At 36.9% G+C, this 16,625-nt stretch overlaps 1 protein-coding gene across 10 annotated transcripts in view; it reads right to left on the bottom strand.

Moving 5' to 3' along the window:
* Positions 1-315: 315 nt before the first annotated feature.
* LOC107222336 (protein tramtrack, alpha isoform) overlaps positions 316-16,625 on the bottom strand; it is a 54,386-nt gene continuing 38,076 nt past the window's right edge. For 6 of the 10 annotated variants that reach the window (XM_046741469.1, XM_046741473.1, XM_046741468.1 and 3 more), the window contains exons 5-7: positions 4,905-5,167; positions 4,378-4,653; positions 317-3,488 (exon numbers count right to left, since the gene is read on the bottom strand). In XM_046741469.1, the coding sequence (XP_046597425.1) occupies positions 3,333-3,488; positions 4,378-4,653; positions 4,905-5,167 (695 nt within the window). In that variant the 3' untranslated portion in view covers positions 317-3,332. Of the gene's footprint in view, positions 3,509-4,377; positions 4,654-4,904; positions 5,168-13,308; positions 14,853-16,625 lie in introns of those variants that run through there. The other 4 variants (XM_046741475.1, XR_006904664.1, XR_006904665.1 and 1 more) reach the window with 4 other exon arrangements.

Here is a 16,625-nt window from a genome sequence, read left to right on the forward strand (position 1 = left end):
ATCGCGACGTGATGGAAAGAATTGTGGGTGTTCCGACGCCTGTTATATTTTTTGATCACGTTCAAGTACCACATCACAGCTCTTCGGTCCTGTGCGTGTGAGAAGTTATTTGGCGAAGTAAGACGACCATTCAGTCTCTACCTTAATTTGGTCTTATTCCCGAACGATGTATAATATGTCCAAGTTTGTTTATGCCGCCTTCCATAGTCTCTATTCAATGAGACGCAATATCCTCAACTATCGCCTTTATACAAGAAACGTAGAGATCACGTATCGCTAAGGAGAGTTCGAAGAAAATTCTTCAACTTCGAATTATAATGCTCATAGATAAGGGACACGTCAGTCATTTATTTCTCAAGTATTATAAGTTTGGTTTTTCTTTTTAATGATATCGTACACAGTATTGGCAACGACTAGACGTCAGACCGTTAACTGCATCCAGTGAAACAAGCACACAGATGGCAGATGTAGCATAACAACTCGCCTTTGTGATTGACTCCCTGTTGTGTTCTCCATCCCTTCCCTTTTCTCTAATGTCTAAAAATTTTAGATTACAAACATAGAGATTATTCAATCATTCGTCAAATCATTCAATCGTGCATACTCCCCGGTACATTATCCGTTTCTATAACGTACGAGATGCCCAAATTGAGAAATAAACGTAGGTATAATCCTAGTTGGTGCACTGCTGGTTGACCGATCTGCTGCACACAAATACCTAAGATAATATACGCAATTCTACGCAGGAACAAACACTTTTTCATCACTTACACATTATACACACACGATTGCAAGAGAGCATGTGTTGCAACACACTTATTCGAGTAGTTTTTCTCAATTTCAATTCCAAGCACCTGTTCAAACGATAAATCAGCCTTTCATCCATAATGTATATCATTATTATTATCATTAATAACAATTGAGATTCGACATAACGAAGACTAGAATTTGTTTTGATCGTTATTATTGATACTAAATATATACTTTTTCTGTTCGAGCCAACCTCAATGTAGTATGATTAATTTGTAATATACCTATTACGTACGGCGGTGGAAGAGGTCGATCCGACTCTTGGGATAGGTACGAAGACGCTAATATAGTATAATATAATATAATATAATATAATATAATATAATAAGCTGCGAACGTTAGGCTTCTACCAGTATCGACAATGGAAGAATCTTGCATAGATACAAATATTGTTGCACTCGAGTCTCAGAGTAATTGTTTCCCGGGGATATACCGCCTGGTTGCAGGGGTAATCAATCACATTGAAACAAAAATCGAACTGTTTTTCGTAATTCGACAGACGGTAGGAATATAGTTATTTGTGTGTTTCATCGGATCTGCCGGTGCCTTAAGTAAATAGGTTGGGTATTTATTAGGTACTGTAATTGGCTTGTGCTCGACGCTGCAAGTACTCTGAGCTTGTATTATATATACATAGTTAGTATTAATATAATATCGCATGTATATAATAATGTGTCAAGGTATAATCGTATAACACTAAAATCACAAAGAGAGTATGGAGATGACTTGTACGTAGGAAGAACATAGATACATGGCGTAATAAGTATTTTACATACAGATTCAAGAATATATTATAAATATAGGTATGCGTATCTATTCATACGCATACATTAATAGTGTTATCATTATATTTTCTAATTTATTCACACCGTCATCCGAATATATATAACGTGTATAGGTGTACGCATCTCTTCTACACATACTCACACCTGTATGCATTGCCATATTCGAATACACGGATCTTAATAAAGATTAAAATATCTTCAAAAAATGGACAGATTTCCTTACAATTATACATTGTTATATTTTCAATGGTAATAATTAATTTCGCTCGATGTGTACGCGTATACGCATATAGATTATGTATTATACGTATATATACCTGATATACATGATATCGTGTACGCGAATGGAATATATGTTTAATCCATCTGCAACGTATGCATATCGACTAAACTAAGGAAAACTTGTATAGTTTGGAAGTCATACTTTCTTGTCAGAATATAGTAGTTAGTTAGTGTATATACCTAATACATAACAATATATATACGTATACATAACAATATTTCAATTCGGCTCAGTACTTTTTGGACAACCGAGTGTACCTGGTAATTTCGCGTCGATTTCATAGAACCGCCAAAACACTCGATCCAAACAATAAATTAACAACAAATCTGGGAAGATGTACATTTGGCACTGGGGATTCATATCATTTTTAGAAACTAATCACGTGGTTGGCGACGTCCTCGGAAGTGCGCGCGAGACAAAACTAAAAATTTATAGTTATTTCGAAGACGTTTCAACAACCCGAATTCCCTATATACAACCGAAGCGAATCCGAACGAGCAAATAGATGAATAGGTAAATAGACAAGCACACGGTGGCTTCGAAAATCCAAGTGTGGGTATACGTTATTTCACAAATTGTATCCATTATATACTTGCGATACAGCTTGCAGCTCGATCGGTCGATCGATAGGCGCACAGGGTGGGTATACTCGTTACCCATCACGTATAACGTGTATACCTACCGTTCGAATAATTATTGAACAAAAATATTCTCTCTCTATTCTAGTACAGGTAAGTAATATCCGGTATATAAGACAATTCCGCTTATTTTCATTTTACACCTAGCCGTACCCTACAGGCTAACGGGCGATGATTAGTTTAATTTGACACAGCGATTCGCCGAATTAATTACAATAGTGTATATAACGCATGGTGGGAATTATAATCAACCAACGGCGTTCTGGAACTTTCCATGTTTCGTAATATAGGTAAAAGAACACAGTTTCATTCGCTTTTCCGTTTAAATCAAGCGGTACAACGTATCTATGTACCTATGCACGTACATACGCTTACTTTACGTTATACCTGTAGTCTGAAATATGTATAGGCGCAGCTATGCACCTGCGTACCCGTACCCATCTGTAACATACGCGTAAACGTGTACGCGTATCATTTAAATTTTGATTATCGGCTATGCGATTTGTTACGTAGGAATATGTAGGAAGAAAATAAGGGAGAAGTACCTATTACAAATACCAAGGATGGAGCAAATCGATACGCACGAACGGAACGAGATTGCAAATAAATTCGCTATAGAAAGGCGAAAATTATTCCGATTTTGAGAAAAAAAGGCGCATCTTCGACACACGTATGTATGTACGTACGCGTGTATCACACGACTGTATAGATTGCGTTGCACCTGATCGTGTAACGTCGTCGGGTGGATAAACGGACCGTGTTTCTCGCAAAGGTTCCAGCGATTCAGCATAGAAATTTGATCTTAATGAACCTGTCTTAGCTGTTCATCACCGTTGACCTTCTTGAATATCCCCGCCTCGTGACCGTCTCCCCCTGAGCCTCGCATTCCCGCTTAACTCTGTCGATTATGTCCGCGACAAGTTTCTCCTCCTTTTCCCTCTGCTGTTCCCAGTCCGGGCCTTTTCCCATCTGCTGTAATCGACAAATCGACGCTTCGATCATAGTACATTATTCATTATTATACAGGCTACGATACTGCAAAACAACATAATCAATAATTATGCGATATAATGTTACTTATTACACAGATTAACCCTTTGAGTCATAGTGGTCGGTATTTTTGCTACCTATTTTATATCCATATTTTTTATGTTCAGAGAACTTTTCAACATATTTCTTTGCAGTTTTTTGCCATTTCTGAGAGTATACTAACAGGTTTTCAATACTCGAGAGTAATTATTGCGATACAATGTGAATTACGATTCTTAGAAACAAATTGATTGAAAATATCGTGTAAATTGAAGGAATAATTTATTTCCGAGAACGTTATCCCTCTACACGTATACATGTTTGGCATAAATTACAAGTTTTTGGGGTAGCTGATTACGAATCTGGAAGCGTATTAAAAAAATTCAAAATGGTGGATCCAGTATAGTGGATAAAAATTTCAAATTCGGTCGAATCCGGCGAAAAAACTCTGTCCAATGGTTTTTGAGGTCGTTGACGACGAATTTGAAATTAGATTTTGAAAGTTACCATGGCGAATCCAATCAGCTACCACGAAGACCCCTGCATAGAGTTTTTTGAACGGATTCGATTTGAAATTTTCGTCCGCCTCATTGGACCCGCCATCTTGAATTTTTTAAATCTGCTTACAGATTCGTAATCAGTAACCCCAAAAACCAAAGAATACTATCTTGTTATAAAAGTTGACGTAGCACAATAACGTACGACTCAAAGGGTTCAATTCCGCGATATCGTAAACGCCGCGACGTCATATGGCGCGCTTTGCGCAGGAAAATGCGTGTAACGTGTTACAGGTACGTATAATGTATATATATATATATGTATCCGAGCTCACTTCGGAGGTTCTCCGCGTTTTCTTGTTCAGCGGTTCTTCCCTGTTCTCGTCGTTCTCGTTGTCCGAGTGCCTCGAGCTCAGGTGCCCGATGTATCCCTTCCGCGACTTGAAGTAGGCGTTGCAGCTGTGGCACTTGAAGAGGGGCGCCGGCTGGGCGACCTGGGTCGACACGTGGAGCTTGTACTTGTGCCTGTACCACCGTGTTCGAGAGGGTAGGACCTCGCCGCACCATTTGCAGACTACGGAACCATCGTTTTGTATGAGGTACTCCAGCAGCTTGTAAAATATATGTTCCATTCTGGATATTTGTATCTCTTTCAACTTTCTCGACTATAGACCGATAGACAGCACGTTTAGAGCCATAAATATTGACCAATAATTCATGTAAAATTCCGAGGAGCCCCGCTCGTTACTCCCTCTCGTTACCGGCGCGGCGGGAATCCGGGGGACGAACGAGCCTCCTCGGAGGTATCCTCTCATCCATACGTCCATCCATCCATCGGGATCACTCGGGACTCGGGACCAACCTGTTTCCGGACCTCGGGCTCCGTTTCCACGCTCAGCTCGGACTTCCCGACAAGATCCCGCCGCTGGTCCTCCTCTTGGTCGGTCAAAAAGTGGACCCCGCTTGCGATGCGCTCAGTTTTCACGAACGGCGACGACGACGACGACGACTCACCGACCCCCGCACCGACCCCCGTCTCAGCATACAAAGAAGCGTCGTCTCGGCTGGCGGGCGAAGTGCATATCTCGAACGTTATGTCGCTCGGCAAATTGCAGGGCAGGTTGTCTGTAACATTACCGAAAGCAAACGGCGATGTGTAATCTTTTCTGCATTCTTGTCGGTAGTTTACTTCTTTTTTCCTCCCCTTTTACCCCAACCAAGATTTATTTTTATTTGGCGGGCAGCTGTTGCATACCAGTAGAACCTTGATTATCCGGGAAGATGAGACCGGAGAGTCCACGGATAATTCGAATTTAAAATACGTAATAAGTTTTTATTTCGTACAGTAACATGAACAAGTAATACATATACGAGCTCTTGTGAAGACTAATTAAGACTACAATGTAGTTTGAACAAGTTTATACTTGTCTCGATTGAAGTGTGGAAGTATCAGCAGCACGTCGTGTAATTCACGGTTAATCAGCTGACCGGTCAATCGAGGTTCTAGTGTACATATGTTGAGAGCGTGGAAGATATGACAGGTATTCGTAGAGAATAGAAGCGTTGTCGTGGTTTTATTTGTTATCAATTCGATATATATATAGATATATTTTTTCTTTTCTTCTATGGAGAATGTGCTCAATGATACAGAAAAAAAGTTTGGGTCCAGTAGACTATTGCAATGTATATCACAAAGAGTTACAAAGATACTACAATTAGATAAAAACAAATGAAAATAATATTACTTGTATCATTATTATTATTGTTGTTGTTGTTGTTGTTGTTGTTGTTGTTGTTGTTGTTATTATTATTACTAGTATTGTACGTGTATGTATATATTTATTTATATTTCTTTATATTTCTTTGTTGTTCAGTTTATACAGGTATATATACTTATATATTTTCTTGTTACTGTCATACTTTATTTCACTTCTTTCTTGTTTCTTTGTTATTTCTTTTCTTTGTTCCATAATTTTTATTGTTTCACTTCACTCTCTCACTTTCTCTACTTTTTTCTCTTGTGCTTTGGGTGAACAGTAGTCAGCAATGCGGATCGCCGCGGCAGGCACCAAGAATTAGGCACATCATACGATATATAATCGATGATAACGTGGTACATGCATGTGTATGCATGGATGTATATACTATATATTTTTATAAAAAAATACCAGCTAACGAATACCAGTAGATGATTTTTGTAATGTATTTTACTTTTTTTTCTTTCTTTATTATGTTCTCGTCGAATTATCAAATAATCTATTCTTCTGCAATATCTTGTGTGCATTTGCGAGTGCATGTGTAGTAAAAATAAAATCATAATATTGACCCTTCAAAAGGACAGGTGTAGTAGTAGTAGTAGTAGTAGTAGTAGTAGTAGTAGTAGTAGTAGTAGTAGTAGTAGTAGATGAATTATTTTACTTGATATTTATGTACTCGTAACAATAATAACAATAATAACAATGACGATGACGACGACGATGACAATAATATATTTCTACTATAACGACAGAGTAAATAGAAATAATACATAAAAGAATTAATAATTGGTATTAAAGTAGTAATACAATACGCCTTGATCCGTGTGCACATGTGCGTCGTATGAATGCCTTTGCGGAACAATGATAAGCGTACGGAATAATTATTGGAGTAGAAAGAGCGGATCAGATCGGTTTTATGACCATGCCTCCTCTGTTATTTTTTTTTCCAAAAACTACAGATTACCCCGTAAATTCGATCGTAGTCCTACACAATATCCGGTACACCAAATTCTCCCCGTACATTTTGTTTCCCGCTATTGCATTTATTTACTATTTGTACTTTTCTTTACCATTTCTCTCGGCATTACATCAGCTTTTGCGACCGTCGAAGAAATAATACAAAAACACGGCAGGGAAATGTTCCGCCAGGTTTATATTCATATTGTGGCGTTTGGCAGGTAATTTCAAAAGATCATTACATTATCTCAAAAATGTATGAATATTGACAGAGGAAAATGGAAAAAGAAAGAAACTATAAGAGATAGAAAGAAAAAAAAATAGTAAATCACCTTCAACATTGAATAAAATATTTGCATAGAAAATTAATATAATGGTACTTGTTTCTTTCCCTTCCCTATTAATTCTTCTTCCTTTGTCTCGATGCATGCCAACTCTTAACGTTTTAATATATATTAATAACAGACGAAAATGATATAATAACTATACATGCGCTAGGTAATACTCGACGTTACAATTCAAGTTAGAAATAAAACAATAAATTTAACGTTTTATAACTTAAGATTAAAGATAAGAATGATAATGACGATGATGATGATGATGATGATTGTAATAGTAACGGTAAAACTAAATAATAGAGAACAGGATGGTCACACTGTTGTGTGTAATGTGTGTAAGAACTAAAGAAAATCATGTTCAACATGTGTATTTATTTAATTCTGCGTGACGAGTATAATTATTCAGAATGTACGAAATTTAATAAGAAAAAATGTCAAATGTTTCGACGTAAGTATCATTTCGACGATAATCCACCCTTATTCGACTGAGCCCGGCCTGCAGAAGCTACGGTACGATAGAAACGATCGAAATAAGAACACGAGTGAAAGGAAGAACAAGAAAAGTGAACTTAAATTATGTTTTACTATGCGTGTATAAATTATAGAAATTTAGAAATAGTAGAAATCTTTAAGTGGAAGACAATTAATTTTTTTTTTTTAATTCATTCTCCTCTATGCATACATATAATACGTTTGTGCGTATTGTCGCGACAAGTTGAACGACACGCTCTCACATTTGTCGGTAGTCATTAAATTTTGGATAAGAAAGATCCCCCATTCCCAATAAGGTAATTCAGCACCGATGCGATTCGCGTCACGTTTGGCGCGACTGAAGTTGCCGTCGCCTATACGCAGAGTGAAGTCCTAACTAGTACGCGGTCCGTGATCTAAGCTGCTAAAATTTAATGTCCACGCGCTAAAATCCAAGAGCGGGTGTTCGCCAGGTTACTAAATGTCTCTAACCTCACAAATTTTGACAGTTGTGAATTGAGTATTAATAAGGATAACTGCCACCGACAACTGTCAACATTTTTGAGGTTACATATACGCGACAAATTGTTGTTTATATTTATGACTGTTGGTTGCATTGGCGAACAGCCGATCTTGAATTGTAGCGCGTGCGCATTAAGTTTTAACAGACGACGGAGATTGCAGTCTTTAGAAATTCGCTCTGTATAATTACAATTACGTACCAAATCGGATAGAATAGAGTAGGGACGTAGATACGAAAGTGAAAAGAAAAAGTAATTTCGGAATATAAGTAATATTCGAAAGTATGAATACGTTACAAAGGAGGTACACTTGGGGACAATGAATCTGAGACGGCTATTTTTTTATACTAGGCAGTCATGTTGGCAACACAGAGAAACCTGCAGCGCCACAGTCGGCCGAGCGCGAAACAACCTCAATCTCAATAAACGTAATATAAACCCATGACCGTCGAATCTAACCTTAGATTACGGGTCAATCCAACAAGTCATTATCCCCGCGGTATTCTAAGGTTAGATTGGGCGGTCAAGTTTGTTTGAGATTGAGTTTGTTTCGCGTTCGCGACCGACTATGGCGCTGTAGGTTTCTCTGTATTGCCAACGTAACTGTCTAGTGTAAAAAATTAGCCGTCTCAGATTCACTGTCCTCAAGTTTACCTAGTCGCTCTCATTGTTTTACACGGCAGTTTAGTGCTGAGTTGTATCCTCGTTGCATTTCTCTTTTCCTTCGACAATTTCCACGTACCTCATGTTATCCATAAATTCTTAACGGCTCACGCATACTGCATTCAATATATCTACATTCTCGTCAAACTCATAGCATGTGTATATACATGTCTACATTGACGTAGGTATATGTATGTATCCATAAGATTGACCCGATTTTGAGAAACGTTTGGCCCGCGGTTTTCTGTACATCCGCATTATATTAATTGCTATTTATAGGTACAGTAATATTCATTAATGCTTCCCCCTTCCGCCTACCTTGTTTTCGACCTGAAACAAAATGTGAGCTCGATTCTATACGAATTATGAGGGATTGGCAGTCATTGTCACATAATTCGTACAGAATCGAACTCGTACTTTGTTTCGGACCAAAAACAAGGTAGCCGGAAGGGGGAGGCATTAGTGAATATTAGTGTACATGTTATTAATACATCATCATTATTATTACAAGTATAGAAACTTATACCTATGTTATCATTATGTATATATTTTTATAACGTTGGCTCCAATAACAATGATAATGATGATGATGATGATGATAGTAATAGCAATAACAAAAGTAACAATAACAACCGCGATGATAATGGTGATGATGATAGTATTAGTATTAATATTAATAATAATAATAATAGTAGTAGTAGTAGTAGTAGTAGTAGTAGTAGTAGTAGTAGTAGTAGTAGTAGTAGTAATAATATTGATTTGATACTATAATTTAAGTGTGCGCTAAATCCTTTTAGTTTGTCGCCTTCTGTTCTACTCGCTCGTTATTTATATAATAAAGTGCATTAAGCATTGCATCTGGAAGAATATAATGGAATCGATTGTGCATGAACAAGCATGCTAAATTGTCCGCTTTAGGTAATCGTCTCGACTAATAAATTCAACGTGCTTTTCATTAGCATGTACTACCTACTGCATACATTAAGTCATCGGTGCGCAATACATTAGAAATGATATTGATACACCGATATTCGTGGGTGTATCTGCATACAAAAATGTCTAGATATGTGTGTGTATGCGCGTGTGTGTGTATTACTAATCATATGTATAATACCGTGGCCCAACACCATTAATTTTGCAAAACTCGCAAGAAAATGATTATCATTATCGACATCATATATTTTATATCTCTCTATACTGCAGATCTATTTTTTTTTTAATTTCTTTTTTTTTTTTTTTTAATACAATTGTATATCGTATGTGTGCATGATATGTAGATATATGTATGTACATACAGTTGACTGCAAGAGTTCGTCATTCTGTTATAAATATCTATCGAATTTATCCGAATATACGATCAAACACACGCATATAAAAATACCTTCGCGCGCAGCTGCGTATCAACATCAGCCGAGTCTTTATAGAACAATATTTGTCTAACCGTAATCGAAGAGAAAAACAAAAAAAATGTAAGTAACAAAAACTAAAAAGTGACCAAAGGTATACAAATAGAAAGAACCGAAAGAAACAGAGATGACGTGATTTTACTCATCTTTCGTAATTCAAACAGCATACTATGCAGTTGCGTGTACCTAATACTTACAGGTATGTGTGCAGTGCGGGTATAAGTTACATAACACGTACGACAAAAGCGCTGCACACGTAACACGATACAATGTATAAGCGTATAACGATGTGAGTGCGCGTGGTTAAGTATAAATTATAGTTGTTCGATTACTACTAACACCCATATGCCCGGTAATTGAGATAGTAGTTAAACGTCGCATGGCTAAAGGTTGAATGATCGTATATAAGAGAAGCAAAATCCGTATTCTCGAGAATTATCGCCGTGTAGCTGCATCAAAAAATACACGCATGCTGCTAGGATGTAAAATTTCACCGTTCACCTATTTTACAATTAAACTTCATCATCATCGTCATCATCGTCTTTGTCGTCGTCGTCAAATATCATGCAGTATAAGGCACGTAAGGATGGTTCGTTACTCACTTTACGTAAGTACTGACTGATAGGGAACTACTGATTATATTCAATTAATGTGAGTGATGCGAATGAATGACATCTGCGCCGTGCATGAGGTCTCCCCTCATTTTCAGGCTAGTAATATAATGTGTTACACATATGTAATCCGTTTGTTGCTCATGCTGCTGCTGCTGCTACTACTGCTGATGCTAATTGTAAGCTCCAATTGAGCGAAAGAAAATCGCTCATATGTATTTATATCACTGTCTTACGTGTGTGAGTTTCACAGATGAACTAGCTTGACCTGACAAACATTTGCCGAAGGTTTCCTACACCAATATGGGACGTGTAAACGGCAGTCGCTGTAAGGTATGTTGTACGTATATTTTGAAAATTCCTTTCTTCCTTCTTTCTCCTATGACTACTTTGCATCTTATTCGCTTCTTACCAATATACGATCGCAATATTATACAGACACATAGATTTTTAGGTCAGTATTCTCTTTATATCGTGTAAAGTGATGTAATTGTTATTTCCATTATTATTATTAATCGCTACTTTTATTGTCATTGTCGCTTTCATCGTCCGGCGGAGGTGCGCTTCGTTCAAATGAAATGAAATCACAAACATAAAATGTGTGCCAGTAAATGGTTGATTCGCGATTTGAATGATGTTCCATTTTTCGTTCCTCGTCGCATGTTGTATCGTGTAGATATCTTCGAATAAATTGTCATACCGAATCCCGGTGCCATAATATATTGTCGTGTGTGATTCTTGACATTCGTGTAAATACATCCAGTGGCGCATTGATGTATGTATGGATGGATGGATGGATGGATGGATGGATGGACAGATGGATAAATGAATGAATGAATGAATGAATGAATTGATAGATGTGCGATATAGATAATGAAACGCTATTAATTCGTTTTGAGTTCTCTCCACTATTGATGATTAAGAACATTAACAAAATAAAAAGGTTTTTAGAATCATTGTGTCATTGTCATAACTGTCACCTATACTAGATGTTATTGTTGTTATTCAGAATATTAGTGTTGTTATTATTGTTGTTATTATTATTATTATTATTATTATTATTATTATTATTATTGTTGTTGTTGTTATAATCTTCGTTGTCATAATTGCGAATAATAATCACAGAGGCCCGCACACACTCACATTCTCTCTCTCTCTCTCTCATATTGAGTCAGCTCCCTTCCCTATTGCTTGTATTCAAATATTCATCTATCATGTTTAGTTAATTGTTTATTTATTCTTATGCTCGACTGATTATCATTTGTTAGTCTCGTTATCACTACCTTTCAGTGACTTTTTAGATCATATACAAATTTAACAATAACAATAATAATAATAGCAATAATAATAACAATAATAATAATAACAACAATAATGGTAATAATAATTATGGTGATAACGATGATAATGATAATAATAACAACAGCGATGATGATGATGATGATGATGATAATCGGTTTTCAACCAAACTCTATCAAACCATGTCGTTCCCCAAAAACGTAACAGTGATAATAGTATAGAGTTTCCTTTCTTTTCCGTTTTTTTTTTCTGTTCTAACCATGAGTCTACTTTTTGCAGACCGCAGTGTCGCTTTGCATAACGTGCGTAACTATCCACCCTGTAACACGTGCGCGTCATCCGAAAGTATATACACAGCATGTGTTTATTGTAGGATTTCTAACTGGTAGGTTAAATCGTACACGGTTTGGTTTTTTTTTTTTTTTTTGTATTATCTAATCGATTTTTTAATTTTTTTTCACCCTTCCTTTCCCGTTTTTCATTAATTACGGCAATTTAATTGCCAGGTATATTTAATATTAACCATTAATTTATTAATATTTTGTTTTAGTACGGATTGCGTGGTAGATTAATTATTACACAATATTAAATATACGAATCACTCGAGCAGAAGAAAAATATAATTTCATCCGTCAATGCTTATCAAATATTCTTCTGCCACCTCTTATTTTCTCCTTTGTAATCATCACATTCATCATATATGTTTTCTATATCTGAACCCGTCGACTCTATCTGACGATAAAATTTTTTTTGTATTCTCATTATATGCATATTTGGAGGCTAATCGCCACTACCTACACACGCTGCGCGTGCAATTAAATGTAAAAAATTAAAACAAAACGAAAAACTACTTAATCCTCGTGCGTTAAGATGACAATAGTAATAATAATAATAATAATGATAATGATAAACTTACTAAATGGGTACAACATACTATTTAAATTTTATAATAGATAATAATAGATAATAATATTAATAATAATAGCAGATATTATTAATAATGATCATAATTAAAAAAAAAAATAATAATAATAACAACGTACATGAATATATATATAAACACACACACATATATATATGTGTACATAAACATATATGCATATGTATGTATGTATGTATATATATATATATATATATATATATATATATATATATATATATATGTATATGTATATGTATATACATATGTATGTGTATATATATATCGACGAAGGAGGTATAAATTAACTAATTACAGAGACAATACGTGGTTCTTCTTCTTTACCCCTAAACATTATAGGACGTATTTGATACGCGTTATATATTCCGTTTTTAGTTTTTTTCGACATTTTTGTTGTTTCCACAATCCATTCGTTCATATCCTAAGTTAGATAATACAGAGCTCGATATTGCTGAAATTTCGCCGCCCCTCCCTTCAAATACTCTCGCATTTTCAATTCTAATCTGTATGTAAATGCCTAAGTATATAATATATACATGTGTATGATATATATATATATATATAATATATATTAGTAGGAAGCTCTTGAAATGGAAAATAATTTCACTTGATTGTCGCAACGCCGAAAGTAAAGAGCAAGGGACTCGTTACTGTCCAATTGGTGTACTCGAACACTCGTATTCAAGTATATAAAGTACTACTCCAGATCGCAGTGACTGATACCCCGAACGCTGCGGTGGAAGAGTAGAATAAAAAAAAAAGTAATAAGGGAGGGAATCAGGCGACAAAGGTACGGGTATTGCTGGCTTAAAGCACGCGCATGTTCGTCGTCGTCATTATCGCGCGTATAAGAATGTATGTGTGTATACGTGTGTGTGCGTGTGAACGTGTGGGTTGCGTGCGCGCATCTCTAACGAATATGAATAAGATATCGTGTATAAAATATATTGTTTGACATTGATAATCTATATATAATAACAGCGTTAGTTTGAATTTGTTGTTGTAAATAATAATTTATATACATTTACTGTGCGCGCGCGTGGGCGTGAGAGCGTGTATGTGTGTGTGCGTGTGTGTGTGTGTGTGCGCGTGTGCGTATATATATATATACACACGTATATATCTATAAACATATATACACACACGTATAATATAAGCCGTGAAAGAAATCGCGGTTTCCATATCACCCCCACGTCAGCACCCTTTCCGTCGGCTTTGCTAAGGCTGTAGGTAAAAGCCAAATGGCATGACGCAATCTTTGGGCATGAAGCAGTCGTGGACCGTCTTCATGTGATTTTTCATTTTGTCGGGTCGTGAGAACTCCTTGCCGCATACGGGACAAGGGAAGACCTTCCGCTGGTGCCCCTCGTGGTAGAGGAAGGCGTGCCGTTGGAAGGAATACTTGTTCTTGAACGTCTTCTGGATGTCGAGTTTCGCGCACTCGGTGCACTGGTAAACACCTTCCGATATCGAGGCGTATCTGAAGAGGTTCAACCCCCTGACCGACATCTCCGTCAGTTGCTCGGCCGGGTCCTGGCACTGGGAGTTGGCGCGCCTTCTCATCCGTCGCTTCGCAACCTGCCTTACCGACGGAGCCGACATAGGCGTCGAAGACGACGTCGTCTGCGTACCGGGGGTCGTGCCTCCCGACGACGCCGTTTCCCACTGTTGCTGCTGCTGCGTCGACGCCGTCCCCGTACCGGTCCCGGAACCCGCCCCGACCGGACTCGACGTCGCCGTCGTCGTCGGCGTGCCCGACTTACAGCTGCTGTGACTCTCCTTCGACGATGCTTCCGCAGCACCGGGCGTACCGCCCTCCGTCGTCCTGCTCGACGTCGGCGTCGACTCTGCGAAAAGATTCCAAAAACATACCCTCGGTTATTCAACTTTTCACAAACTTGCTTGTTTTACTTCTCTTCTTTTTCGACACTAGTTTCGATCGAGGCCGTTATCGTACTTTATACTCAAGGATAAAATCCAAAGTCTAAAAAGGTCGACAAATTTTACATACAGAGTGAATTCCTAACGACTGCACGTTCCGCAGTCTGCTAAAATTTAATGCGCGCGCGCCACTATTGGAGAGCGGCTGTTTGCCATGACAACCAGCCATCATGAATATAACCTCAAAAATGTTGACAGTTCTGCACAACCGACAACTGTCGACATGTTGAGGTTACACACATCGCGACGAACACGTACGTACATGACGGTTGGTCATCCTGGTAAATATCCGCTTTCTGATTGTGGTGCGTGCGCATCGAATTTTAGCAGACGATGGAACGTGCAGTCGTTAGGAATTCACCGTGTATAACAGCGTAATGGTACACAGGTAAACATACGGCCTGTAGATACACGTCATATGCAATGCGGATGAATTTAATGCCGAATTTATATCGTTAAGCCTCGGGTGAAGTGAAAAAGAAAGAAGGTATGTACTACTACTTGTACTACCGTTTCTACTACTGCTGCTAATTGTATAAATCATAATAATACCGAAAAAATATAAATGAGCAAATGAATACTTGTGATAAGGTCACGCGAGGTGTGCGTATAATATACAACGACTATGTACGTGAGATGCGTGTAGTAACTTATTATACACTGCGAATCAAAATTAATATATCTATAAGTATATATATGTACATTCTCCATGCTCCTATGACATAATGGATATTCTCGTTGCAGGAAAATAATATACTATCGAAACCTTGACGTGAAAATATATATAACTTGCTTATCCATGCTTGAGAACTGATGCACACGGTGTATTTAAAAAGAAAATGAGATAAATCATTTGATCTATGAAGAGTTATCATTGTAATGTGGTGATAATTATATGTGTATGTAGGGGACTGTTCAGGATTATACTTAATAATACAAGTGAAATGAAAGAAAACAGGGAAACTGCGGAAATGAAACTCACGTAAAATCAGAAAACAATTTTTTGGATTCATTTTTTTTTTTTTTCAATAATGTGTGATAATGTATGCATATATTTCATCTCCTTCTCAAATATATGTATATGTTTCAAGTAATGATGGTAATAATAATAATATTAATCATATGATAATAATATAACCTATCTACAAAACATATATGTATAGCAAAATTTTACTTTGAATAATAATAATAATAATAATAATAATAACAACAATAACAACAACAACAACCATAGCAATCATCGCAAAGTCGAGTCAAAAGAAACCTAATAATAACGACGATGATGATAATGATAATGATGATAATATGGTGTCTGAAGCAACATCTCAACGTAAACAACGAACGAGTTTTACGAGTAGTTTTTTCTACGTGTCAAATGAGTTTTAAGAGAAAGAAGAAATGATGTTGCGTATATGAACGACGGCCAAAAATAAATTTCCCTTCTGATGATAGATAAAAATTGGGGTAAGTGGGGATAAGGGGAGGGAAAAAAATGAAACGATTATTATCGAAAATGTAAAAATAATGAACTTTGTTCAGCTAGAAGAGAACATATAATTACAGATATATAATTCAAGTGCATACTAAGCTACAGCAGCTATAAATTGCATAAAAGCATAATTAATCGCGGTGTATAAAGCAAACGCAACGTGTCGCGGAAATTGTGTTTCGTAAAAATT

The sequence above is a fragment of the Neodiprion lecontei genome, chromosome 5 (genome assembly GCF_021901455.1).
Source record: "Neodiprion lecontei isolate iyNeoLeco1 chromosome 5, iyNeoLeco1.1, whole genome shotgun sequence".
Classification (NCBI taxonomy): Eukaryota; Metazoa; Arthropoda; class Insecta; order Hymenoptera; family Diprionidae; genus Neodiprion; species Neodiprion lecontei.